This window comes from Gossypium hirsutum, chromosome A08 (assembly GCF_007990345.1).
Source record: "Gossypium hirsutum isolate 1008001.06 chromosome A08, Gossypium_hirsutum_v2.1, whole genome shotgun sequence".
NCBI classification, from domain to species: Eukaryota; Viridiplantae; Streptophyta; class Magnoliopsida; order Malvales; family Malvaceae; genus Gossypium; species Gossypium hirsutum.
This window is the reverse complement of record NC_053431.1, coordinates 104482408-104506361: the sequence shown is the minus strand read 5'-3', so window position 1 is coordinate 104506361 and position 23954 is coordinate 104482408. Positions and strand designations below refer to the sequence as shown.

Below are 23954 nucleotides of genomic sequence, written 5' to 3'. Positions count from 1 at the left end.
TCCGTAGATCCCCGCTTAATACACTCCTATCTCACACACGCCCCATTCGTGCTAATTCCTAAACTTCACACACACATTACATGCTCGCCAATCCCGCACACGCGTGGAGCCCTAAGTCTCACGCGCTCGCTTCTCCCTCTTTCACGCGCCCCTCTCCCCTGCCGGCAATACCCCCGTTCTGGGGCCTTCTCCCTAGCTTTTTGTTTCTCATCAGCTCCGGAGGAATTCTGGTTTTACCACACCGGAGGTACCCTCCGGTCGCCGGGAAAAAATAGGTTGGAGTCGAGAAAGTGGAATTTGAAGAGAAAGTGAAGGATCAGATATGTTTCGAAGCTTCATTTCTAGCAGATTGAAGACTGTCTGACAGTTAGGGGAAAAAAAACTGAGACTTTACTTTCAAGGTAATTTTCGAGAGAGAAGACGTTATTTTCAAGGCAATTTTCGAGAGAGAACTTTCAAATTTTGCTTGGCCATGTCTTTTTAGTATTAAATTCTCCAATTTTCTGGGAAACTTGTTATTTTAAGTTCTAGAGAAAATGTTTTCCTTTCCTTTTTCTTCTTTTTGTTCTGTTTAAGTCTTGTGATTAATGTACAACGGAGAATTTAGTTCAGTACTTAAAGTCTTCATGTGGTTGCTGAGAAAGCGTTGGAGAAGTGAAAGCAGATGAAAAATAATAAGATTTGACTCTTCTTTTTAAGGTTTTTTTTGTTTAAATTATCATAAACAAAAATTTAAAATCCAAATAAGACAAATAGTTTACTAACTGACAATTCTTTCTGAGGTCTAAGAAGCTTAGTAGGTGCCTTATAATGATTATTGTTATTATTTGGTCATTGTGTTAGGAAACATGTAGATTTGGAAGTTGGAGCCATGTCTAATTGGGGTGTCCTTCCTCCCCCTTTCGTGTAATAATATGAATTGAAGTTGTGATTGTTACCAGGAAAATTTGAAATCTTGGGCCGGGAAAACTGGTTGCTTCATTATAAGAGAAATCAATGGTATGTGTTGATTTTGCACAAGGTAAGGAAATGCTAATTACATTTTAATGTAGGGAAGATATAATCCAAAGGTTATTTAGGAGGTAGAGGTTTAGGATTAGAGTAGGAAGTTATGGCAACAAGTATGCAGAAACTAGTAGGAGTTAGTGAGGAAGATGATGAAGAGGAAATGGAAATGGATGTAAAAGAAGAGGATGATGAGGATGAGGAGAATGGAGAGAAGCAAATTGCTGCACAGATGATGATCGGTGTTGATGAAGTGATGCCAAGTACGAGCAGTAGTGATCAGTTTCAATATCAGCCGCAACTTCAAGAGCAAGTCAGCAACCAGGGTGGAGGAGGAGGAGCTCGGAGGTCGCGACCACTGGAAGAAAAGGAGCGAACTAAACTAAGAGAGCGGCATCGAAGAGCAATAACAGCAAGGATCTTGGCAGGACTGCGGAGGCATGGGAACTATAACCTGAGGGTTAGAGCTGATATCAATGATGTGATTGCAGCTTTGGCCAGGGAAGCTGGCTGGGTTGTTCTTCCTGATGGAACCACTTTTCCATCAAGATCTCAGGTACTAGCCTTTTGAATGCATAGGTTTTATCTTGAATTGAGCAATTATTTCATTGACATTACTGCTATGCACAACATCGAAATGTAACCTTCGATTGATTGTTCAATTGATTACCTTATTCCTAATATTGGATTAATGTATGCAAATTAATCCATCCTGCGTAACATTGATGGTAAGGCTTAGAACCACGTGTCATGCATTTAATTACACAGCTCTTTAATGCTCCTTTGATCTTCATTTCTGTTAAATCTATGGGAGAACCAAATTGGAATGTTTTCTCTTTGCAGAGTTCACCTGCTGCTGGCACTTCTGCTGGCATGACTTCATCCTCCTCTCAAATGGTGTCACAACAGATTCCACCTCCCCCTGCCACTTTGCAAAGAGTCTCTTCCGGCTATCGCACCACAGTGGAGTACAATGCTTGTCGTATGAAGAGTGTTTTCATGCCTACCCCTTCACCTTATGATCTATCCTCAACTGCCCCGGCTCAAAGTTCAGGCGTGGTTGCTGATGGTGGAGAACAAACAGAAAGACTTCCTCTTATTGCTGGCTCCTTGCAAGTGATTAATGACAAACAGGTATGGAAGAGTTATATGGAGGTCATATGTGAATAACTATTTATGCGTTCTGTTGCTAATTGGTCAATCCCAAATGATGTTCAGAAATTTGATCTTAAATTCCTTGCTAGGACTTGAGTGTCAGAAAATATGTGATTGTGGCACTTTCATATTTGAATAATAGGTTGAAATAGACACTGATAGTATGATCTTGTTCAGAGTGATATATAATTCCACAAGAGCATGTGCTCGTATCGATAATTCAAGTAGCTTTATCCTTATGATTTGTGATATTCATTTTCTCTTCTAATTACAATCTTTATAGATTATTGGACTACCTACTAAGCTACCCGAACGGGATTTTGCTGGCACTCCATTTGTTCCAGTTTATGTGATGCTACCTGTGAGTTTTCTAGTTCCCACTTCTTTCTATATATTTACATTGGATCCCACTTATACTTCAACACTTCATATTGGATTATTTATTTATTTGTCAAATGAGCATGCATAATTCTTATTCTGTTTCCATCTCACATATTGGGTTCTTTGACACAAATGTTTTTCCAAGCTAACTAATGCTAAATGTGACTACTTTTTAAGATACTTCTAGTTTCAGTCTAATGATTTACTTTAATTGTGACAGTTAGGGGTCATCAACATGAAATGTGAGCTAGCTGATCCAGATGGTCTGCTAAAGCAGCTAAGAGTACTGAAATCAATCAATGTAGATGGGGTTATGGTTGACTGCTGGTGGGGGATAGTGGAAGCACATGCTCCCCAAGAATATAACTGGAATGGTTACCAACGACTCTTTCAGATGGTTCGTGAGCTTAAGCTTAAGTTACAGGTGAGTTTTCAATATGGAATTATATATAAAGTTGAAGGCTTTTTAATGCTTGAGGTAGTACTCTATTCATATAATTGTTTGATTTATTTGTTCATGTGAGCATCGGACTTTGATAGTCCCCCTCATTTGACCTCATCTCATCCCCTGTGAATGCTGCAAGTCAATTCAGGTTGAAAGCAATACTACTTGGTATCTCTGGCATGCATTTGTCTCTAGATGTCAGCTTTTGCTGATCCTTGAATATGAGGATGTGGATGCTTTAGCGAGACGAAGGTTGGGGGTTCAATATGCATTGGGATTGGAATCCCCTTGTGTCTTGATATGTCAAACTTGGACTCAGTTGCTGCATGTCTGAGTAGTATTCCTCTGGTTAAGGCTGTTGTGATGCAATTTGTGAAAGAAAACACCAATTTAATTGGCGGCCATATTCTGCAGTGGTATGCCTTAGGTGGAGAGGTTGCATTTTGGTTTGTACCTTATTTTAGAGCTTGGTCAAGCTTTTCAATATTGGAAGGAAATTTGAAATTTCCGCCAGTTCCTAATCTTAGAACTAAAAGAAACAATCCAAACAATTACAACTTAGTTCAGATAAGTAACCCTGACAATTTAGGACTTTCCTTCTTCTTGTGAAGGTGTTGAAAAGGAGCGTATTTGTCATTTGTGATTGTAGAGTGTCTTTTCTCTTCTTTTTTGTTTTTACATTTTGGATGTGATTCTTCTAAAGATTTGTGCCAATTGTGACAGTTGCCTTATTGGTGGATCAGGTTGTAATGTCATTTCATGAATGTGGTGGTAATGTTGGTGATGATGTTTGTATTCCACTTCCCCATTGGGTTGCAGAAATTGGTAGAAGTAATCCTGAAATATTTTTCACTGATAAGGAAGGAAGAAGAAACCCTGAATGCCTCTCGTGGGGGATTGATAAGGAACGAGTTTTAAGGGGCCGAACTGCTGTTGAGGTATCAGTCTTTGATATAATTTAGCCATTAGTTAGTCTCTAATTCTGTAGCATTTGCTACCTACACTATTGTGTAAATCATACAAATTGCAGAGCTTCACTGTACTACATTCTGCCATGACTTTTTGTTATGGATCTTTTAACTTATTTGAGTCCAACTGAAGCTAGTTCTATCTTTCTTGAATATAATTGGTAATGGATCTGACTTTGGATCTTATTTATGTTAAATCAATAAGCGTTGCTAAAAACAAAGTAACTTCAATTTGATATTTTCTGAAATTTACCTTTGAGGGATAATTTAAAGTTTGAACAGATTTGTTATGCTAACTTGATCCGCACTTTTCTCCCTTCACTGTGATGCAAATATTTCTTTCAAGAGTAGATTTTTTTATGTTTTCTTTTTTGTGGCTAACATAGGTATACTTTGACTATATGAGAAGTTTCCGTGTGGAATTTGATGAATTTTTTGAGGACGGAATTATATCCATGGTCGAAGTTGGTCTAGGTCCCTGTGGGGAGCTCCGATACCCATCTTGTCCGGTAAAGCATGGATGGAGATATCCTGGGATTGGAGAGTTCCAGGTAATTTAATTACAATGTGAATTTTAATCCTTGTCATTTGACTTTTGCTTATTCAACTTATCTGGCCTTACAGTGATTTGACACAAAGTTTCTGCAGCAAGAACATTAATTTTTTCTTTTTGTGGGAAATTTGAAAGAGAATCTGTACTTAGAACCAGGTTCACTAATTCTAATTTGATCCCTAAATGTGACAACTGATTTTTTAATCACTATATATAGATTAATTGCGTTGCTGCTATATGTATGTTTTGCCTCTATGCTTCAATCCATCGCATTTTCATGCACCTAGAAACTTAGCCTGCAACTCGCCTCCCTCTCCCATTTATGTTTACCCTTTTGAAGGAAAGAGACCAATAAATAAGAAGTGGTGGCTAGGCAGGCATTCTAGGATGTCTTTTGATATTCTTATGTATCCTGCTTGTGTTAAGACATGGTTCCTTGCCAGCAATTCTTTTTAAACTTACTGTAAATATTCTCATCATGGTTATCAGTATTGCTTCATTGCCAGCCTAGCAAGTTTTGGATCTCTTTATTTATGCTCCTGTTGTGTCTCCGCTGTTACTTGTTTGTGCTTTTAGCAGCTCAAACGTGCCCAGAACATTAAAGTTTTGGTTCTTCTCTGGGAATCATGCAACTCGTTCTTTTTGCAGTGTCATGACCAGTACATGTTAAAAAGCCTGAGGAAAGCAGCAGAAATGAGGGGACACAGCTTTTGGGCTAGAGGGCCAGATAATGCTGGGTCCTACAATTCCCAGCCACATGAAACTGGTTTCTTTTGTGATGGAGGAGACTATGATGGTTACTATGGTAGGTTTTTCCTTAACTGGTACTCTCAGGTGTTACTCAATCATGGAGACCGGGTACTTTCTCTGGCGAAGTTAGCTTTTGATGGCACATGTATTACAGCAAAGGTGAGTGCCTGCACTGATATTTCTTATACCCGACAGTTTTATTCTTATTACCCTCCAGAATTGGTATTATGCTTTATTGTTTGCCTGATAACAATCTTCTTTGTCTTCAACCCTCTCAATCCTTTTGCTTCTTCAAGATTGTTGTCACTTCCCAACCTTAAGCCTTCCTCAACCCTGGTGACTCTGTAATAGTCTAAGGCCCGAGTCTTTTTTCATTTCTTAATGTTACACAGGTTTAACAATTTTTTTTAAGAGCTTATTCTTTAATATGCATGCTTAAAGTAACTCTTGGCACTTGAAGATTATCATTGATGTGTTATTCAACTTTGATTCTCATATGGAGCATTTTTTTTTCATGATGAAATAAGGAAAATTTGTTGTATAACATATATTCTTTTAAATTTTCTATTTTACTGTTTTATTGAAATGCCAACCGTTCATTTTTTACTATATCATTTCAATCCGCAAGTGGATAGGTCTTCTCCCCCTCTTCTTTCTCTTCTTATACATTTTCTGTTCCTTTTCCTTAATTTTGTTTAGGCTTTCTCCTGCTGTTAGGTTTACTTGAATGCAAATTTGGTTACTGTTCGTAACTAATTTTAAAAGAAGCAGCTGCCAGGTATTCACTGGTGGTATAAAACAGCCAGTCATGCTGCTGAATTAACAGCTGGGTACTACAATCCCTGCAATCGAGATGGCTATACAGCAATAGCAACAATGCTACAGAAGCATGGAGCTGCTTTAAGCTTTTCATGTACTGAGCATCACATTTTGGAGCAGCAAGATCACCTGCGGGAAGCACTGGCAGATCCTCGGGGTTTAGTGTGGCAGGTGACATTTGGGGAGCTCTTGATAAAACTTAACATTTACTTGCTATTAGAGAAACACTTTTTCTTTGGAAACAATCTAGCAATTTAGAAAATTTGCTATTTCAGGTGCTGAATGCTGCATGGGATGTTTGCATTCCAATTGCAAGTGAGAATGCTTTTCTTTGCCATGATAGGGTAGGCTATAACAAGATATTGGACAATGTCAAGCCAGTAAATGATCCAGATGGGAGACATTTTTCATCTTTTACTTATCACAGGCTCAGCCCACTTCTCATGGAGAGACAGAATTTCATGGAATTTGAGCGGTTTGTCAAGCGAATGCATGGTGAGTTGCTATATACTTTCTCTTCTAGACTTTTACTATTTATATCTATTCCTGGACTGAGGTGGGGGGTTTTAAGTCAAATTTAAAAACACACACTTGTCTATTGAAGCCAAACAAAAGTCAAAGCCAAAAACCATGGGCAAAAAGAAACTAGAATAAGGAGCAAACTTCAACCTTTGAATCCCTGACGAAGAAAACCATTTTTGATTTTGGTAATCGATATATGAACTTGAGGATGATTCCTCTCTAAATTGAAGATCTCAAATGTGGAACGAAACCAAGTTTGTTTGGCTTGGTTTTCCTAGTTCTGGGATGTTTAAGGCTTACCCTAAGGGTGTCAAAATTTTCTTTCCTTCTCGAGTTTTAGTTAGGGTTAATGTCCGATGCAGCCCCTATAGAATTAGGATAACAAGTTCGGGTATCTGATTGAGCTTTTTTTCCAGTACAGACAGATACCCAATGTCCAAATTCCATTAGAACTGCATAGAACATTATGTCATTAGTTTATTATTCTTGTCTGTCCCTCTCGAATTCATCGGCCATCATCCTCTTAAACATGTCTTTTTTCACATTAAGGATGAAATCACTTTGAGCAAAACAATGGCATTTGAGTAAAATTGATTGAGCCGTATGTCATCATTTTCACTGCAGGGGAAGCGGTTCTTGATCCCCAGGTATAGCAAGGTGTGTGAAAGCACTTAAAAGAAAGTAAGTTTGCCTCCCAACAAAAAAGTATATTCTTAGTTTTAATATTAACAAACAGTGTGTAAATGAATGAATAATTATTTGGGACCATTCCTTGGCACAACTAGCTGTTTAACTTAGGTTGTGTAGTTAAAATCAATTGATGAATGTATTATTTGGATTTGAGGACAATTAACATTTATCACACAAACTACCCCTTTTGAAAGTTTCTTGTATTGGAATAGTGGCAAATAGATCCCAATGAATGAATGATGGCATCTTTCCTTATATGAGGATCAAAGAAATTCAAATTTTAAATGTAGCCATCATGGTTATCCCTTTTTAAACATACTTTTTTTTATATAATTTAGTATTTAATTCAAATTTAATCATCCTTCCTAAGTTTGATTTACATAATTCACGAGTGACAATAATATATCGATGGTCCAACAATAATGAAATAAACAATTAAAAATTCATTATAGTAATAAAAATTATTAAAAACATTATAAACTTGTTTAATGGTTAGTTTTTTTGTTTTCGATTTTAATAACATTGATCTATCCACTTAGTTCAATTCTACCTTACTAAGGCAATGAAAACTAAATCAAATATAGTGCTTGGTTCAATTTTATTAAGTTATTATTCGACTTCAATTTGATTTTCGAGTCACAAAGATAAAAACACCATTATTATCATCCTACCTGAATTGTTTTTATTTAATTTGTAATTAGTTTAAATTTTAAATAAATTGGTGAAAATAACTTCGAAAAATATCATAAAAATAGTTTTTAAAAAAATTTAAAATCGATGAAGCGAGCCAAGCCAATTCAAAAAAAAAACGGTTCTGGTTTTTATAAAATAAAATAAAAATAAAAAAGCAGGATAAATGTAATTTTATTCCAAAATCGATTCAAATCCAACCGTTACCAAGTCTTATTACTTGGATAATGACTAAATCAGGAATGTCTACTAGGATAGATTTGATTGCCCATTATGTACAAAACTTCCTTATCATTCTTGTAACAATTCATCCATATCATGATAGTCTCAAGCAATAAACCATGGTGCACATGACATAATTCATTTGCAGACCTCTCTGTTTTCTCTTTTTGAGGCAATGCAGGTCGGGGACTAATGGAGTGAGGTTGAGGGTTGTTCTATGGAACTGGCTTCTCCAACACCAAATCCCCGGACTCGGTCAACCTCCCAACTATCCCTTCTTTTCCTAGATGATAACTCAGAAGCCTCTCTCACTTGATCCACCAGAAGATCCGGCTCCTTCCATTTCATGGAATGTTCCATACGTGGAAGGCGAGTAAGCCTGTGGGATATCCAAAGCAACTGCCCTCTGAAGAGCTGCCTTGTGTTCTTCACTGTGTTCTCGAGCAAGAGACACATGCCGCACCATTTTCTGCTTTGCAGGAACCCGCATTACCCCATCTTTCTCCACCATCAACTACATTTACCAGAATGAGAGCTTATCGTGTTGTTGCAATAAACGGAACTATTTTCCTATTTCTACCAACCTAAACTATTCCAGCTTCAATCATTCAGCTTTTCTTACTCGTTGATTCAATACCATTTAGACCAATTGTTGAGATAGTTAAATGCAAAAGTAACGACTAAGGTCGTAAAGTACAAACTGAAGGGTGTGTATCAAATGCAGAAAAAATACACATGCGATTTTTTTTTTTTCTGGCGAACATGAGATTTTTCACTATACATCTTGTTAGTTGCTTCACCTTAATTATGCTTAAATGCTGAAGTATAGGTTTACAGCTTACTACACAAAGTACACTGATTCTAAACACGATTTGACTATAGTAGCCATATTGTACCTTCCAAGCACCATAAAGGCATGCGAAGCTAAGATTCTTAATATTTTTTTTATCTCTGAAGAAAAAATTCTAAATCTAAGATTCAAGCTCTCACTTCTGTGTCAAAACATTTTTCTTTTCGAACAAAAAATAGGTCAAGAAGCCATAAACTTACATCAAGAGCTCTTTGGGACTCTCTTTCTATCCAAATAATAGCATGATCAGAGGTTGCATTGCAGGAAAGAACTATATGCTCAAACCTCCCATCCACAGGTACTGCTGTTCTCACCACAGGGGGAAACCTTCCTATCCTGCGATCAGGATGGAGAGAAATGCATATGAAACACTGAACCAAAAAAACATCTTAATTGACCCCGATCATATATGATTATTTAAGGGATAGAAAAGATATATGATTGACCACGACTGTGAGTCTTGGACTTATTAACATCTTTCACTAAGAAATCCCGTCTTAAAATATCAAGCAGGTTGAGTGTTTTTATTAAGGAGTGGCATAAAAGAAAAACGAATAATTCACTATACAGTGTTGAACAGTTCACAAATTTGTCAACGTAACCTGCAGGGTCTTCTTTCAACAATGTGGTACAGGCGTCCAGGTGCATACAGCCGCCTCGGATCTTTCAGCATCTTCTCCTCCATGGTGCAAGTGTCTTTCAAGCACATTAGGCACAAAAGACACGGTAAACTGCATAAGAAGTAAAACCAGCCCAGTTATGCAAACATCAAAATCAATTCTATGAATGAAGAGAGCTCAGTTTTCAAAGAAACTCCACCATTAAGGAAATTACTAACGAAAAGGTGACTAAGACATACTATATTTTACCAGAAGAGAGATTTGAAAACATCTTCCAACGCAGTGGTTGTTCGAGGTAAAAAATCATCCTGGTGCATTACAACAGCTCATGTTAGAGCCTACGCATACAAGATATTATCAATAGGCATTAGCTATATTTGTTTTAATCTTAAACCTTCTAACCAAATTTGGCAAGCTGAAATAAATGATCCAAGTCCATATATAAGCACACATGCATACAAGTTTACAATATATGGTATGACAAGTTTACCTGAAGCACTACTGAATTGATTACATCTGCATATCGAACCGCCAAATTGAGCGACATACACCGAGCGGGAGCAATGGCGTAGCATCTAAACCGGTTCCTCTCTGTGATTCCCAGTTTGCTACGATTTTGAACGGCGACCATCACCAACAAGGCCACCAAGCCTGCTCCAAGGGAATGACCTGCAAATGTCAAAGTGTAGCTAGGATTCTTCTTAAGTAATTCCCTTAAAACCTCACACTCGGCATCAAAAACCCACTCGGCGGCTTTCAATAACCCGTTGTGGACATATCCACCATCAAATTTGGTCTGCCCCAGTTTGTTATCAAGCAAAACAGCATAATCACTTTCCTTGGCTAAGTTAAGTCCCCTAACAGCAAACACAATATCAGCATTTTCATGATCTAAATAAATCATGTAAGGTGGAGCTCGGCCTTGAGTTTCTTGGTCATTTCTTCTTAAAAAAACCCAATCAGGGTTAATGCCATAACCTCCAGGGGGTGCCCAAAGAGGGTTATGGAGATCATCTTCATAAACAGCTAGAATTAAACGACAAAGACGTGGGACTGGCTCAAATTCTTCCACTGTGGCTAAACCCCAGTGCTCGCTTTCATGGCCAGCAGTGTATAGACATTTCTGCCATGCCCAACGAGCACAGGCTAAACAGTAGACACATTCAAGGACGGGACAGCAACAGGCGATTGACATAGGCTCCCCTATGAATCAAACACATTTAATAACACACCATGGATCACTGTAAAGATTAAACAATATGAAATAAATACAAAAGCAGGGCTTTTTTTTTTTTTTTTAAAATCAATGGTGGAAACTGTAAAGGGTAACTTAAGTTTTCAAAGGAACTAGCCAATCAATAGGCTCTGAAAAATCCTAAGTTGGTTCACGTGTCAACCAAAAGAGAAGATGAAGAAGGGAATTCCAGATGATCAGGAAGAAACTACAAGAAAATTCTTATAATTTCACCTTGGGATTTGTATAAAAAGTGATGGACAGAAAAAAAGATCAAAAATTTTAAAATAAAAGGAGAAAACTTTGAATCAAAAAAAGGGGGAATTCAAGAAGGAAAAAGAAAGGGTATGAGGATTTGGGGTATGTGAACATTGAAGAAGCTTAATGGTGGGGTTTGTTTTATGGGTACACAGCTACCTTTCTAATTAGCAAAGGAGAAAGAAGAGACAAAAGCTTGAAAAAGAAGCCATGGCTGAATCGGCTATAAAGCTTTGTTTGTTAGTACCTGCTAGTCAAACACATTTTCGCTTGTTTTGAGACTTTGAGTTGGCTTCAGAGAATCTACGCAAATGGAATCATTCCATTCGCTGCTTCCATGCGCGTATGCTTCCTTGCTAGTTACTTAACTATTGACTGGAAATTAATGGTTCAACTGGTTCGGCCCATTTTATTATTGGGTCCAAATGGTTGAAACTTCCTTCGTTTTTGTTTCTCAGCAATTATGGATTTCTGAAATTTTTGGTTAACAGGCCCAATGGAGCCCCGACCCGAATTACAACAGGAATGAAATTATTTTTGTGCTTTCCATCGAAATTTAGTAAATTTCTAAATTTAATTTCCGTTGAGGTGTAATGATATGGTATTTGAGATGACCTTTTTTTTTTTTTTTTACTTGAGAAAAAAAATACTCTGAAATCAAGTTGGAAAAAATATGATAAATTTAATGTTTTAAGTTTTTTTAACATATACGATTTATGGTTGAAACAGAGTTATATGCTCAGGCCTTCAACTTTCCCTTCCATCAATCCAATACCAGTTGCGCCGGAGATCTGAGACGGTGGAGCCGACGAAAGATGCGAAGGTTTAGAGAACTTGAAGGGGGCGTAGCGTATGATGAAAGTGAAAGTGAGAAATTAGGGTTTTAGTTTTAGAAATTGGTTTTTGTTCAAAAGAAGGAACGACAGATTGGAGTATTGGACAGAGGGAAAAAAAAGAAAAAGAGGAAGCCCTATTTTCAAACAAGTATCCTGGTTTTCAAATTTCAAAGCCCAATCCAGTAAATGCTTAATTTGCCAAAAATATGATTTAATAAGTATTGTTTGGGCTGGCTGCTCCTGCACTAAAAAATCTTACTTGAAGCCCGGTTTATTTAAAAAATGGGATTCAATTTTTTGTTCAAATCTATTTTATGAATTTATATTTTTATCTAAATCCTTTTATTTTTCAGACAGTCCTTCCGGTCTTGTCAAGTGGTTCAGACCTTGGATTAGTCTACTTCAGGTTGGGTGATGAAAAGGTAAGGCATGTAATTGCCTTACTTGATAAATTGATAATTCCACACTCAAAAATACTTTATCCCCACTGTTTTTTTAGGAGTAAATTACACCATTAGTTATTAAACTATAGGTTAGTTTTTGTTTGGATTACTTAATTAAAAAAAGTTAAAAATTAGTTCAAAAGTTTTCATTTAAGTCATTGGGCCGTTAAGTTTTTTTTTAAATAGTTTCACTGATAGGTGCGATGGGTCAATATCCATCAACGAGTAAAAGAACATTCCTTAGATTTAAGCCGATTTGACAGTCAATGTTAAAGATCGAAGAAAAAAGTTATTTGAATTTTAGTTTGTAAATTTGCGACGTTCAAAATTGTTTCATGAAAAAAACTAAACTGTAGAGGAGAAGAGAAAAAAGAGCTTTTGATTGGGGCAAGCAATGCAAATAGAGAAAGATATATATAGCATCAATTTTAATAGCTCAATGACTTAAATGAAAACTTTTGAATAGTTCAATGACCAAATTGTAACTTTTTTTAGTTAAATGACAAAAATAAAAATTTACCCATAGTTTAGTGACTAACAGTGTAGCCCTTTTTAAGTTTTTGATTAATTATTATATACTAGAAATATGTGTGTTAAAACCATAGATTTAGAATACAAATGTGTGTTTAGAAATAACATACAATAAACAATCAAACATATTGTTTGAAACTAATTAATCATAATAACAAATGAAATATGTTTGACATTAAAATAAAAAAATCTAGATTAAATTATGAGTAAAACTAAATTTAAACACATAAATATGTGAAACAACTATATTAAATGCTCCGCAATTATTTATCATGGTTTTATCATCAATTATGAGTTAGTATCGAGTTGACTTGTGACACCAACTCAATTAATAAATTATTAATATATACAATTGATGAAGATAATGAATTGTGCATATTAAAATAAAAATATATAAAATATACTTGAGTGGTAAATTTAACATTTTACTAATACAATTAATATAGGTTGAAATCCCACATCATGTATATTTTTATTGGTTTTTAGAAGTAAAAAATACTAAAATACCCTCAAATAATATAACTCATTCCAATTACGAAAGGGTATTTTTGTAATTTTTCTAACCGGGTAGGTGACTAGGTTCAGGGTGATATCAACTTTGTCAGTAGCTTAAATAGTATGATAGACATACAATTGATGAAGATAATAAATTGTGCATATTAAAATAAAAATGTATAAAACATATCAAAATGAAGTTTTGATTGAGTGATAAATTTAAAACTTTACTAATGTAATTAATCCGAGTTTAAATCACACATTATATATATTTTTATTGCTGTTTTAAAAGTAAAAATATTAAAATATCTTCAAATAATATAACTCATTTTAATAACGAAAGGGTATTTTAGTATTTTTTCTAACCAAGTTGATGACCCTATTAAAGGTGACACCAACTCGGTTAAGAACTTAAATAATAGGATAACTCAATTTAATTATGAAAGGGTATTTCTATAAATTTCTTAACCGACTTGATGACCCGGTTAAAGGTGACATCAGCTCAATCAAGTGCTTAAATAATACGATAGACGCTCCAGCTAATCTAATTCCTTATTTTCGATCTTGTCGTCTTTCAATTGCCTCCATAAATCGTTAAAGCTTAACTATGAACAATGAAGCAGGTGAATGTTTCTCTCTCTCTCTCTTTTAAATTATTTATTTAATTAATGTTGGTTCGACGGTCGAACCGGTAGAAATGGTGGTCTAATATCTTCAACCATTTTTTTAGTTATTTAGTTGTCAAGTTTAAGTGCCAAAGTGAACAAAAAAAATGACATATACTAGCATGATTCTAATTGTCAAGTTCAAGAATTTTTTTCACAATCGTTAACAAAATGGGCTTAAATAAATAATAATTTTCAAGTTCAAGAGTCAAAGTGGATCAAAAATAGTTTAGGGTCCAAGGTAGATCTACTTGTTGAGTTTAGAGGCTAAAAATTATATTATTTCTTTTATTTAAAAAAAAGAATAAAAATATATCAATATGATTGGATTTAAACCCTTGCCAATTAAGTTGTTGAGAAAACCTTAAATTTACCACTCAATTAAAGTTTTATTTTAATATTATCATGGGCACTTGTTTACCTTTATCAATTGTATATTTTGTCTATACTATTAATAAAATTCAGTTTGATTTTAACAATTTTATACATTTTAATTTTATTATGCACATTTAATTACCTCCATTAATTGTATATATTATCTATATGGTTTGGTTAGAAAAATTATAAAAATGACATTCGTATTTTAAAGAAGCTAGATTACTCGAGAGTACTCTAGTCTTTTTAATTTATAAAATAAAAAATAAAAATATGCATGTGGTGGGATTTGACTCTTGCTAATTACATTGGAAAAATTTTAAATTTATCGCTCAGTCAAGGCTTTATTTTGTTCTAATTATACAATTTAATTTTATTTTGCAAACTTTATTACATTCATCAATTGTATATTTATCTATACTATTAATAAAATCTATGATTGAGTTAGTGTCACAAGTCAATCAGGCACCAACTCAGTTTGGGAAATTACAAAAATATATTTTCGTATTTAAAATAAGTTATATTATTCAATGGTACGTTAAATTCTTTTTATTAAAAAACAAAACAAAAACACTTGTAGTGAGATTTGAACTCACAACAAGGCGTATATTTTAAATTTACCACTCAACCAAACTTTTATTTTAATTTTTTTATATGTTTTAAGTTTATTATGCACACTTTATTACCTCCATCAATTAGATTGCTAAAAACGTGATTTACATACACATACGCATGTGATAGGATTTCTAGTATTAATAATGTTGTTGATTAAGATAGTGTTACAAACTAAAACGACACTAATTTAGTAATCTTAATATGACGTATTCATGCGTTTAGATTTCATTTTAATTAGAATTTAAACTATTTTTTTATTTTAAAATTGTATATATTTCATGTGTTATTATTATTAATTAGTTTCAAAACATATATTTCATTATTTATTGTATGTTATTTTCAAACACAAATATGTATTCTAAATATATGGTTTTTGCATGCATAGGTAAAGTTTCTAATATATACGAGTTTGGATTCTCGCGCAATGTACGAGTTGTTTTTTTGTATTAATATTATAATGTTTTTATAATTTTAGTTTTGGTTTAAGTTGTTTATTTATTTAAAAAATTAATGATAAGTGCATAATTTTGCATTTATATAAAAATTATTGGTTTTGTTGAACAAAAATATAATGCATAATAATATATTGAAAATAAAAGTAGTTAATGAATTAAATATAGAAACATGATTTGTGTTTTTATTTTATTTTATTTTAAGTAAGCAACATTTATTGTTAATATATTGTTATATGGTATTATCATAATTATTTAAAGTTAAATAGATTTTAGATTTTATAGCAAACAAAATCAAATTTAAATTGTAATTTGAAAATTTTATTCCCACCATCCATTTTTATACCAATTATAGTCTAATACTTTTTATATACAATGAGGTTGAAAATATTAAAAGAAGATATGAACTTTTTTATTTCAAATTTGTTGCTATATTTTTATAAAAGATTTACATTCAATTAAAGTTTTTAAATAATAGTCAACAGTTATATATGGTAGATTATTATAATGATAAATGATATTTTATAAGTTATATCGTATGGGAATTGTTTTTTTTTTTCATTGTATTGCTATAGTGTGTGTATATATGATGGTAAACTACATCCAAGGTTATTGAACTATTAGTAAGTTTAATTTTGGCTACTCAACTTTAAACAGTTACAAACAGACATCGAGTTATTCAAAAGTTTTCATTTAATTCATTGAGTTATTAAATTTTTCTTTTTTAAGTTCAACTTGCGAGCTTTAAGTAACAATTTGATAAACAGTACGATGGAATAGCATCTATCAATGAGTAGAGACAATTCCTTAGATCCAAAACGATTTGACACCCAAAGTTGGGAATAGAAGAAGAAATTTTTTCGAATTTTGATTCACAAATTCGTGACGTTCAAAACTGATTTATAAAAAAAAACTAAACTATAGAAGAGGAAAGACTAGAGAGCTTTCGATGAATGTTGGCAGTGTGAACGGAAAAAAGTCATATAGCGACAATTTTATCAATTCAATGACTTAAATGAAAACTTCTAAATAATTTAATTACCGTATATTAAACTTTAATTAGGTAATAATATATTTAGAGCTAATCTAATTTTGAATTTATAAAAATTGAAAAGTTTTTATTTTACTTTATAAAAAGTAAAAATAGACAAGTTAATCTATAATTTTGTTGCACCTTACCCGACATCTTTGAGTGGCAAACAAATTAACAAAAGACAATAAATGAAACAAATTAGCAATTCAAGTTCTTGTTATTACTTATAATTGAATTAATTTTTGAATTTGTATAAAATACGAGATCAGTTTTTATAAATTAAAGTAACAAAATAAATTTTCAATTTTAATAAAGTACGAAGGATTTATAATTACTGAGGAATAATTAAAAAGATTAAATCTTGCCAATTGAATCTTAACTCGATTAGCATCGATATTATTGTCAATGTAGAAAGATGTGGATTCAAGTACACAAAAACATATTATTCTTCTATTTATAAGTTGAGAAAGGACAAAGAATTGTTTTAAAGATTGCATCAAAAACAACAAATATAATAAGAACTTATAATTGTTTAAAAAAAAGGTTAAATCATTTTTTTGGGCTTGAACTTGAGAACTATATCAAAGTACGATTTTTTTTTCAAGTTTAGCATTAAACTTAGCAATTGTTCTCGACTTAAACTTTTTTTTGTCAAAATTAATCCATAATATTTCAAACCTCGACATGGGAACAGTTATCAAGTTCAAGTCCCAATATAAAAAACAATTACCAAGTTTAGAGTATAAATTCGACAAAAAAAAATTCAAACCCCAATATGAAAATAATTACTTAATTCAAACCAAAATGTTCATGCTTCAAAATAGTGATTTATCCCTAATTAATACTATTAGAGCTCAACAATAAAGTGTTTAAAGTTGCAATCTTGAAAAGATATCAAACTCTAAAACTAGTACCAAAAATGTAGATACCTTACTAAAAAGGCTAATCTTAACAAATAATTACATCGAAAACAGCTCTTACATTTTAAGAAGACAATCAAAGCCCCTAGTAGAATTGAGAAACAAAAATACTACTAAATAAAAAAAGAAAGCACTTCATTACAGAAAGCTCCCTTGCGGTACAGACATTGAAATCAGTATCTTCAAGTAATTACACCATAACCATACCTGCAATGGTGGAAGGAGAAAAAAAAAAAACACACGAGTAGAGTAAGCCTTTCATTTCGAAATCTAGATTTCGTCAATTATGAAAATAAAGCTTCATTGGATCAACTAATTTTCTCTTTTTCAAAGCAGGGTGTATAATGCCATTGCAAGACTCTAGCTTCTCAATCCTGGAAATGCAAACTTTCATCCGTTTCAAAACAACCGGCATTGCTGAAATGTTACTCGAAATTTTGCCTTTAAGTGATCGTATCTTCTCTTCCGCCCTTTGTTCGTCATCTGATTTCATCTCTTTTGAATCTATAAAAATAAACAAAATCTAGGTCAATTATGGAGAAAAAATTATTAAGTCCCAATTCCAAAAATCTTATAAAATTGAAGGGTGTAACTCTACCTGCATTATTTTGTGCTGAAGGTCCAGGATCCGACCCATCATCAATGCCGGGCAAATCGGGTCTTTGAGCGGAAAGAATTGAATCGAGAGTCGTCTTAAGCTGATCTGGAATAGTAGCTCTATATTCTAGAATCTTCTCTGCCATTTCCTTCACATCTGATTGCAGCTCCTCCAAGTCCTCTTCGGAGTCGGGTTCCGATTCGGCCCGTCCATTGCCAATGCGGGTCTCTAGGGTTTTGAGCTTGTTGTTCAGAGCCATCTATCAGAGAAGATTAGATTTTATTTGCAGAGACCCCTTCTTCTTTTGGGAACATTAGGGATTTGAAATTTGAAAAGTTCGAGCGTCTTTTGAATCTTTTGATGTTGAACCTGAAGCTCTGTACGAGCTGTTAGCCCCCACTTGGGTCAGCACAACGTCGTCGTATAAACTTGGTGCAACTAGACCAACTCAACGGCGTCGTCTGAAGGCTTCCTATATACGCCGTTAACAATTTAACACTAAACATACTAGTTTAGGTCTAATGATGATTGCAGTCCCTCTACTACTCTAAAAATTAGATTCTAATCTTCATATTTTAGATTTTCTAATTTTAGAATTTAAAGCTTCCTTAAGATTATAAGTAAATCCAAATTGTTGATAAACACCATTTAGTAAATTCAAATTGATAAACACCGTTAATAGTTGCCTATTGTCTTAAAAAATCCAATAAATAGTGTTCAATTAGTCTAAAGCCGAATCTCAAAGCTGGGTTTTCTTTTTTAAATGATGTACTATTAGCCATTTGAACCTACCAATAATATTGTAAGAGTAGAATGACTAAATTATGCCAAATCAAAGTAGAAAAACTGAATCCCAAATTTCAACATAATAAGGGGTCTAAAACCATAATTAGATCACTAAAATCAGGCTATTTGTAAAAATATTGTTCAATTTTGCCTGTGCCTGCATTGAACAACTACTAAATATACAAGCATTTTACTCATCTTAAGGATTTGGGACTCAGATAATAAATTAGTACTTTTTCTTTTTCATTTTAAGAAAAAGACATGATTTGTCTTTCATTTGCTAAATATATAATATAAGCATTTTAAATGCAATAAAAATATTTATTTTAAAATAGTAAGTATTTTAATATTACTAGCAGTAAATAATCAAATGACCGCCACTGAAATTCCTTCTTCAAAAGCAATATGTACAAAGTACACACTACTAGTACTGCACAAACACAAAATTCCCTGTTGAAAACTCAAAAGGGACAAAGGAAGCTTGGCCTCATACAACAATTTTCAGGCATTCCCTAATGTAATAATAACCATAAAAAAGCCTTATTCAATAGTCAAACCTCATCACTGCTCGATCTTGTATCCTATGGATGGAGTATAGACCTACGGGTGTTCTTTAGCGTTGTTGTTGGAACTCTGCGAACTTCCTTGATGTTCTTCCCTCGATGATCCCACGATAAACTCTTTCAGTGAAGTTTGTGCTGATAGTATGCTCTTCTTGATCTGCACGTGAATATCATTTCAATAGAATCGCAAACAAATGGAGAGGAAGCCAAATTCTAAAACGGCCTTAATGAATACTGATAATACAGCACACAAATACATCACAACATCAGTCAAATCCCCAAACGACCCCAAACAAAGAATGTAAAGATCAAGCATCCAGTTCTCCAAATACCAGATCCTTGTTTCTTTCATATCCTAATTCCTATTTCCTTTCTTTTATCATTCTTCTTCCCTTGGACCATTATCATTCAAACTTAACAAGCGAAAAGCCGATTCATCAACAACCAGCATGCTACACACAACAAACATAGGAGGCAACAAAATTTATGCCTAACAAAGTTGAGAAATTTGGAGTATTTATGAAAGTAAAGAAATTATAGAGGCGTGGGCTCCATGGAATTAGAGAAAACAAGTATTAGGAGAATAGAAAAAGATTAGATTTACAAGCATATTAAAACATAGGAAGCTTAGCGCAGCTAATGTACAGGAGACCAATTACATTTTACAATATTCTATCAGCCAACATCTTACAAACTAAAAAACTTGCTTTTAAGAAGCCAAAGCCCAAAACACGAAAGCAATTAAGGTTACCCTACATGTGAAATATATATATCATACAGCAACTAGAATCGAAACTCGAAATTACTACTCTATGGGAGACAGTATTGCTTAATCATTCGTGTGCTGTCCATGATGATGAAAAAATCATCAGACTTCCTAATTTCTCAATAATTGCATTTGTAAAGTGTAACATAAATCATGAGAAAGTATCTTTTTTCAACTTCCAAAATTCACATAAAAACTCTCAGTTCCAGCATCTAAGTTCTTTTCTTATATTTCTGGACTTCATTCTAAAGGGGTTAGTTGCCATCCTATCCTGCCTATAACTGATTAAAATTTCTTCAACTAGAAGGTCCAAACCCCAATCTTTCAGGTTTTAATTATTTCATTTTCTTTTGAAAATGAATGGGATTTGAAGTTTATACTTTTTTTTTCAAGACCCCTTGGGTCTAACTAAATCCAGAGTTGAACCAAGTCAAATCCGTAAACATGGGCGAACTTAGCAATGTTTTCTCCTCCGCATGACTCCAATCCGAAACGAGATTGAGCTACTGACTACTCGACCCAATAGGTTAATACCTAACATGTTCAAATTCATTATCATTTATTATAATTCTCCACACTAAATATGAATGTAGAACCTAAACCATCAAATTGATGAAAACCCACAAAAAATAATATGACCCTTATCCTAGGCTGCAGCAGATAAGAAAAAATTGAAAACCCGAAGATTGGCCTTTGAAACCGAAACAATAGTAAAGAGTAGAAGATACTTACAGGGTCGAGAGCATTAGGTTCAGGGCCATAGTCAGCGGTTAAAAGGAAATAAGAGGCAGTAACAGTAGCCACCATGGTGATCCTCCTCACCATCTTGTCTGCTTGGGGATTCATATTTTCCGTATCATCAAATATGGTTTTTTGGTTCTAGCCAAAAAGAAAACGTTTTCCTTTTCTTCTCAATTTTGTTTTTTGGGCTTAGTTTATGGAAGGTTTTCGAAAGGTCTCGGAGGTTTTGACGGCAAGTTGCTATTAATTTTAGGGTAAACTACACAATTAGTTACTAAATTAGGGGTATGTTTTTGTTTTGGTCACTTAACTAAAAAATATTATAATTTAATTACTAATCTATTCGAAAGTTTTTATTTAAGTCAATGAAAAATTTAAAAGTTTTTATTTAAGTCACTGATATGTTAAGTTTTTTCTTCTTTTTTTTAATGTTCCATCGATGATCGATCGATTTGGTGGATCAGTACCCATCGACAAGCAGAAGAACATACTTTAGATACAAGTCGGTATGACAATCAGTGTCGGAGATAAGAGAAAAAAGTTATTTGAATTTTAGTTTGTAGATTCGCGATATTCAAAACTGTTCATGATAAAAAAAATTGAACTAAAGAAGATAATGGGAAAGAAAGCTTTCGACTGGTGCGGGTAGTGCAAACATGGAAAGTCATATAGCTTCGATTTTAACATCTTAGTGACTTAAATGAAAACTTTTGAATAGTTTAGTGATCAAGATTATAACTTTTTTGTTAAATGACTAAAATGAATATTTATCCATATTTTAGTGACTAATGGTGTAGTTTTCCCTTAATTTGATTGGTGAATTTCAGAAATGACCCTCCATCCTTATTTTTCGGTTTAATTCTAAACTTTACTCAAATTCTTTTATTCTAGTACCTACATTTTTTTATTAGAAAAGTGATATTTAAATTACACTTAATGCACAAATTGCCCCTAAAGTATCTTAGTTTTCTTTGCTTCAGTTACATGATTTATCTCAAAATGTTAACCCCGTTAAAAAAACCCGGTCATCTCCTCCAATCAATTATAAATGGTCACATGGTGCATTCCGGTAAATACATCTAAAATTGTAGAAAATATTTTAAAAATGTAAAAATCATAAATATATATATATAAATGTAAAAAATTAAAAGGTATTCAAATTAATTTTTTAAAATGTAAAAACATATAAAAACAAATTATAAAAATATAAAAAAATATAAAAATATAAAAATTATGAAAATGAAAAACCATTAAAAATTATAAATCATTTTTTAAAATTCAAAAAGCATGTAAAAATTCTAAAAAATTATTTAAAATTTAAAAAATATAAAAAAGGGTAAACTACTAAACTAGTCACTTTTGTTTACCTTATGTTACATTTTATGTAACAGCCTAATTTTCAGTGGTGTCGGAAATAGTGGTTTGAGATCACTAAATCCGACGAGTGAGTTCAAAAATTTTATTATTTATTATTTATGAGTTAAGTGTGATTTTAGAAAGATTTTTGAATTAGTAATTTGTGTTTTAAAAGAAATTATTAGGTTAAGTGGTTTTGAAAACAAGGTATCGAGACCTCGATTTCATAAATTGAGTCGTAAATATTTTTATAAATATTATGGAGTGTCATTGAGTTAGTCGTAAAGTTTCGTTTAAAAATTTTAACGTTTTGATAGTTAATTAATTAAAAAGAACTAAATTGAAAAAAGTGTAAAATTTGCTAAAGTAATAAAATAGCCTAAATGTTAAATGAGGGAGGACTTAAAAGACAAATTAGCCCAAAGATGATGGCTGACGCGGCATTAGCAAGAAAAAAAAATTAGGAAATTAGATGAAATAAGGGTAAAATTGGAAATTTTATAAAATTAAATAAATAAAACAACAATTAAAAGAAATTTAGACAATTCCTCATGAATTTTCAGCCAAAAATGGCATAGAAGAGTCCCTCTAAGCTGGTTTTTCATATTTTTGCTACAAGTGAGTTCAATTCTTTCCTTTTTCTTGTAATTTTTGTATTTTTAAGACTTTTACAATTAGGTCCAACTAGTTATTTCATTAGTTTTTGATTTTATGGATAATTTTGAAAGTTACCATTGATGAGTGCTGGATTTTTATGATAAATTAACATGAAAATTGAATCTTTAATTTTGTTATATGATGATTTTATCAAGTGATTTCAATAAAAATTAATTTTAGGACTAAATTGTGAAGAATTAAAGAATTAGGGTTTGATATTAAATTTATATGTATCAAAGGCTGTAATATAGCCTAGAATAATTGAATAAATTGTCAATTGAGAAAAAATAGCTCAATTGATAAGATAATTGGTAAGAGACTAAATTGTAAAAACTGTAAAAGTTGGGTTAATTGTGTAATTTGGAAAATTAAGGGCTATTAACTGTGAAGTAAATTGAATTGAAATATATGCTAATGAATGAATAATTTTACATAATATATGCTAATGAATGAATAATTTTATATTTTAGATCAAGAGCCCGTAGATCAACGAGAAAAAGGAAAATTAATAGAATAGTCCCTAACTACTATAAATTCCATAATTAGCCCATGTAAGTTCGTTTGGTTAAATTTTAATGTTTATTTACTAATTGATGAATGTTATTATGTAATCAGTCATATTTTTGTTGTTGACAATAAAAATTATTATTAAATTATGAAATAGAATTGAATGATTAAATTGAGTAGAACCCAGGATTGAGTACAATCGTTTAGTGATAAAGGATGAATTGACGGATAAGGCCATGGTTGGACCATGACAGTATTTATATGTAAGACTATAGCTGGGTTATGACATTCTGATGATAAGACCATAACTAGGTTATGACACTACGAATGTAAGACCATGACAGAGCCATGACAACATATATGTAAGACCATAGTTGGACTATGACACAAAGAAAAAGATGTACTCATACCCATAATTCGTTCTTCAATTTAGTAAGAATTGGTAAAAGAATC

General features: G+C 32.8%; 4 protein-coding genes across 6 annotated transcripts; 1 reads left to right on the top strand and 3 right to left on the bottom strand.

The window, feature by feature from the left end:
- The first annotated feature begins 32 nt into the window (after positions 1 to 32).
- On the top strand, positions 33 to 7481 carry LOC107934313 (beta-amylase 7). 3 transcript variants are annotated; one of them, XM_016866714.2, is made up of 11 exons: positions 33 to 401; positions 942 to 1561; positions 1849 to 2139; positions 2444 to 2521; positions 2762 to 2965; positions 3730 to 3924; positions 4341 to 4505; positions 5156 to 5416; positions 6029 to 6247; positions 6352 to 6571; positions 7223 to 7481. In XM_016866714.2, exons 2-11 carry the CDS (start codon positions 1112 to 1114, stop codon positions 7249 to 7251), a joined length of 2112 nt encoding a protein of 703 aa, XP_016722203.1. In that variant the 5' UTR covers positions 33 to 401; positions 942 to 1111; the 3' UTR covers positions 7252 to 7481. The 3 variants fall into 3 exon arrangements, with proteins under 3 accessions (XP_016722203.1, XP_016722202.1, XP_016722201.1); XM_016866713.2 differs by having other exon boundaries at positions 855 to 1561; XM_016866712.2 differs by having other exon boundaries at positions 844 to 1561.
- A 647-nt stretch (positions 7482 to 8128) lies between these two features.
- LOC107934316 (uncharacterized) lies at positions 8129 to 11491 on the bottom strand. The gene is made up of 5 exons (XM_041074754.1): positions 10161 to 11491; positions 9920 to 9978; positions 9653 to 9781; positions 9251 to 9386; positions 8129 to 8714 (listed from the first exon to the last, which is right to left on the bottom strand). The coding sequence occupies exons 1-5, from the start codon at positions 10863 to 10865 to the stop codon at positions 8496 to 8498; spliced, it is 1248 nt and encodes a 415-aa protein (XP_040930688.1). The 5' UTR covers positions 10866 to 11491; the 3' UTR covers positions 8129 to 8495.
- Positions 11492 to 17566: 6075 nt separating this feature from the next.
- Positions 17567 to 19032, bottom strand: LOC107934318 (uncharacterized). The gene is made up of 2 exons (XM_016866720.2): positions 18126 to 19032; positions 17567 to 18031 (listed from the first exon to the last, which is right to left on the bottom strand). The coding sequence occupies exons 1-2, from the start codon at positions 18382 to 18384 to the stop codon at positions 17808 to 17810; spliced, it is 483 nt and encodes a 160-aa protein (XP_016722209.1). The 5' UTR covers positions 18385 to 19032; the 3' UTR covers positions 17567 to 17807.
- A 242-nt stretch (positions 19033 to 19274) lies between these two features.
- LOC121202932 (uncharacterized) lies at positions 19275 to 21216 on the bottom strand. The gene is made up of 2 exons (XM_016866722.2): positions 20973 to 21216; positions 19275 to 19631 (listed from the first exon to the last, which is right to left on the bottom strand). The coding sequence occupies exons 1-2, from the start codon at positions 21084 to 21086 to the stop codon at positions 19512 to 19514; spliced, it is 234 nt and encodes a 77-aa protein (XP_016722211.1). The 5' UTR covers positions 21087 to 21216; the 3' UTR covers positions 19275 to 19511.
- Positions 21217 to 23954: the final 2738 nt, after the last annotated feature.

Excerpts from the sequence above, each read along its gene's own strand:
- LOC107934313 (XM_016866714.2), top strand. The coding sequence starts at position 1,112 with ATGGCAACAAGTATGCAGAAACTAGTAGGAGTTAGTGAGGAAGATGAT. Across the intron at positions 2,140-2,443 it reads AAGTGATTAATGACAAACAG|ATTATTGGACTACCTACTAA; the intron begins GTATGGAAGAGT and ends CAATCTTTATAG. Across the intron at positions 6,248-6,351 it reads CTCGGGGTTTAGTGTGGCAG|GTGCTGAATGCTGCATGGGA; the intron begins GTGACATTTGGG and ends TTGCTATTTCAG.
- LOC107934316 (XM_041074754.1), bottom strand. The coding sequence starts at position 10,865 with ATGTCAATCGCCTGTTGCTGTCCCGTCCTTGAATGTGTCTACTGTTTA. Across the intron at positions 9,782-9,919 it reads GTTTTCAAATCTCTCTTCTG|TTTACCGTGTCTTTTGTGCC; the intron begins GTAAAATATAGT and ends CTTCTTATGCAG. Across the intron at positions 8,715-9,250 it reads AGTCCCAAAGAGCTCTTGAT|TTGATGGTGGAGAAAGATGG; the intron begins GTAAGTTTATGG and ends TGGTAAATGTAG.
- LOC107934318 (XM_016866720.2), bottom strand. The coding sequence starts at position 18,384 with ATGGCTCTGAACAACAAGCTCAAAACCCTAGAGACCCGCATTGGCAAT. Across the intron at positions 18,032-18,125 it reads TTCAGCACAAAATAATGCAG|ATTCAAAAGAGATGAAATCA; the intron begins GTAGAGTTACAC and ends TTATTTTTATAG.
- LOC121202932 (XM_016866722.2), bottom strand. The coding sequence starts at position 21,086 with ATGAATCCCCAAGCAGACAAGATGGTGAGGAGGATCACCATGGTGGCT. Across the intron at positions 19,632-20,972 it reads AACCTAATGCTCTCGACCCT|ATCAAGAAGAGCATACTATC; the intron begins GTAAGTATCTTC and ends ATTCACGTGCAG.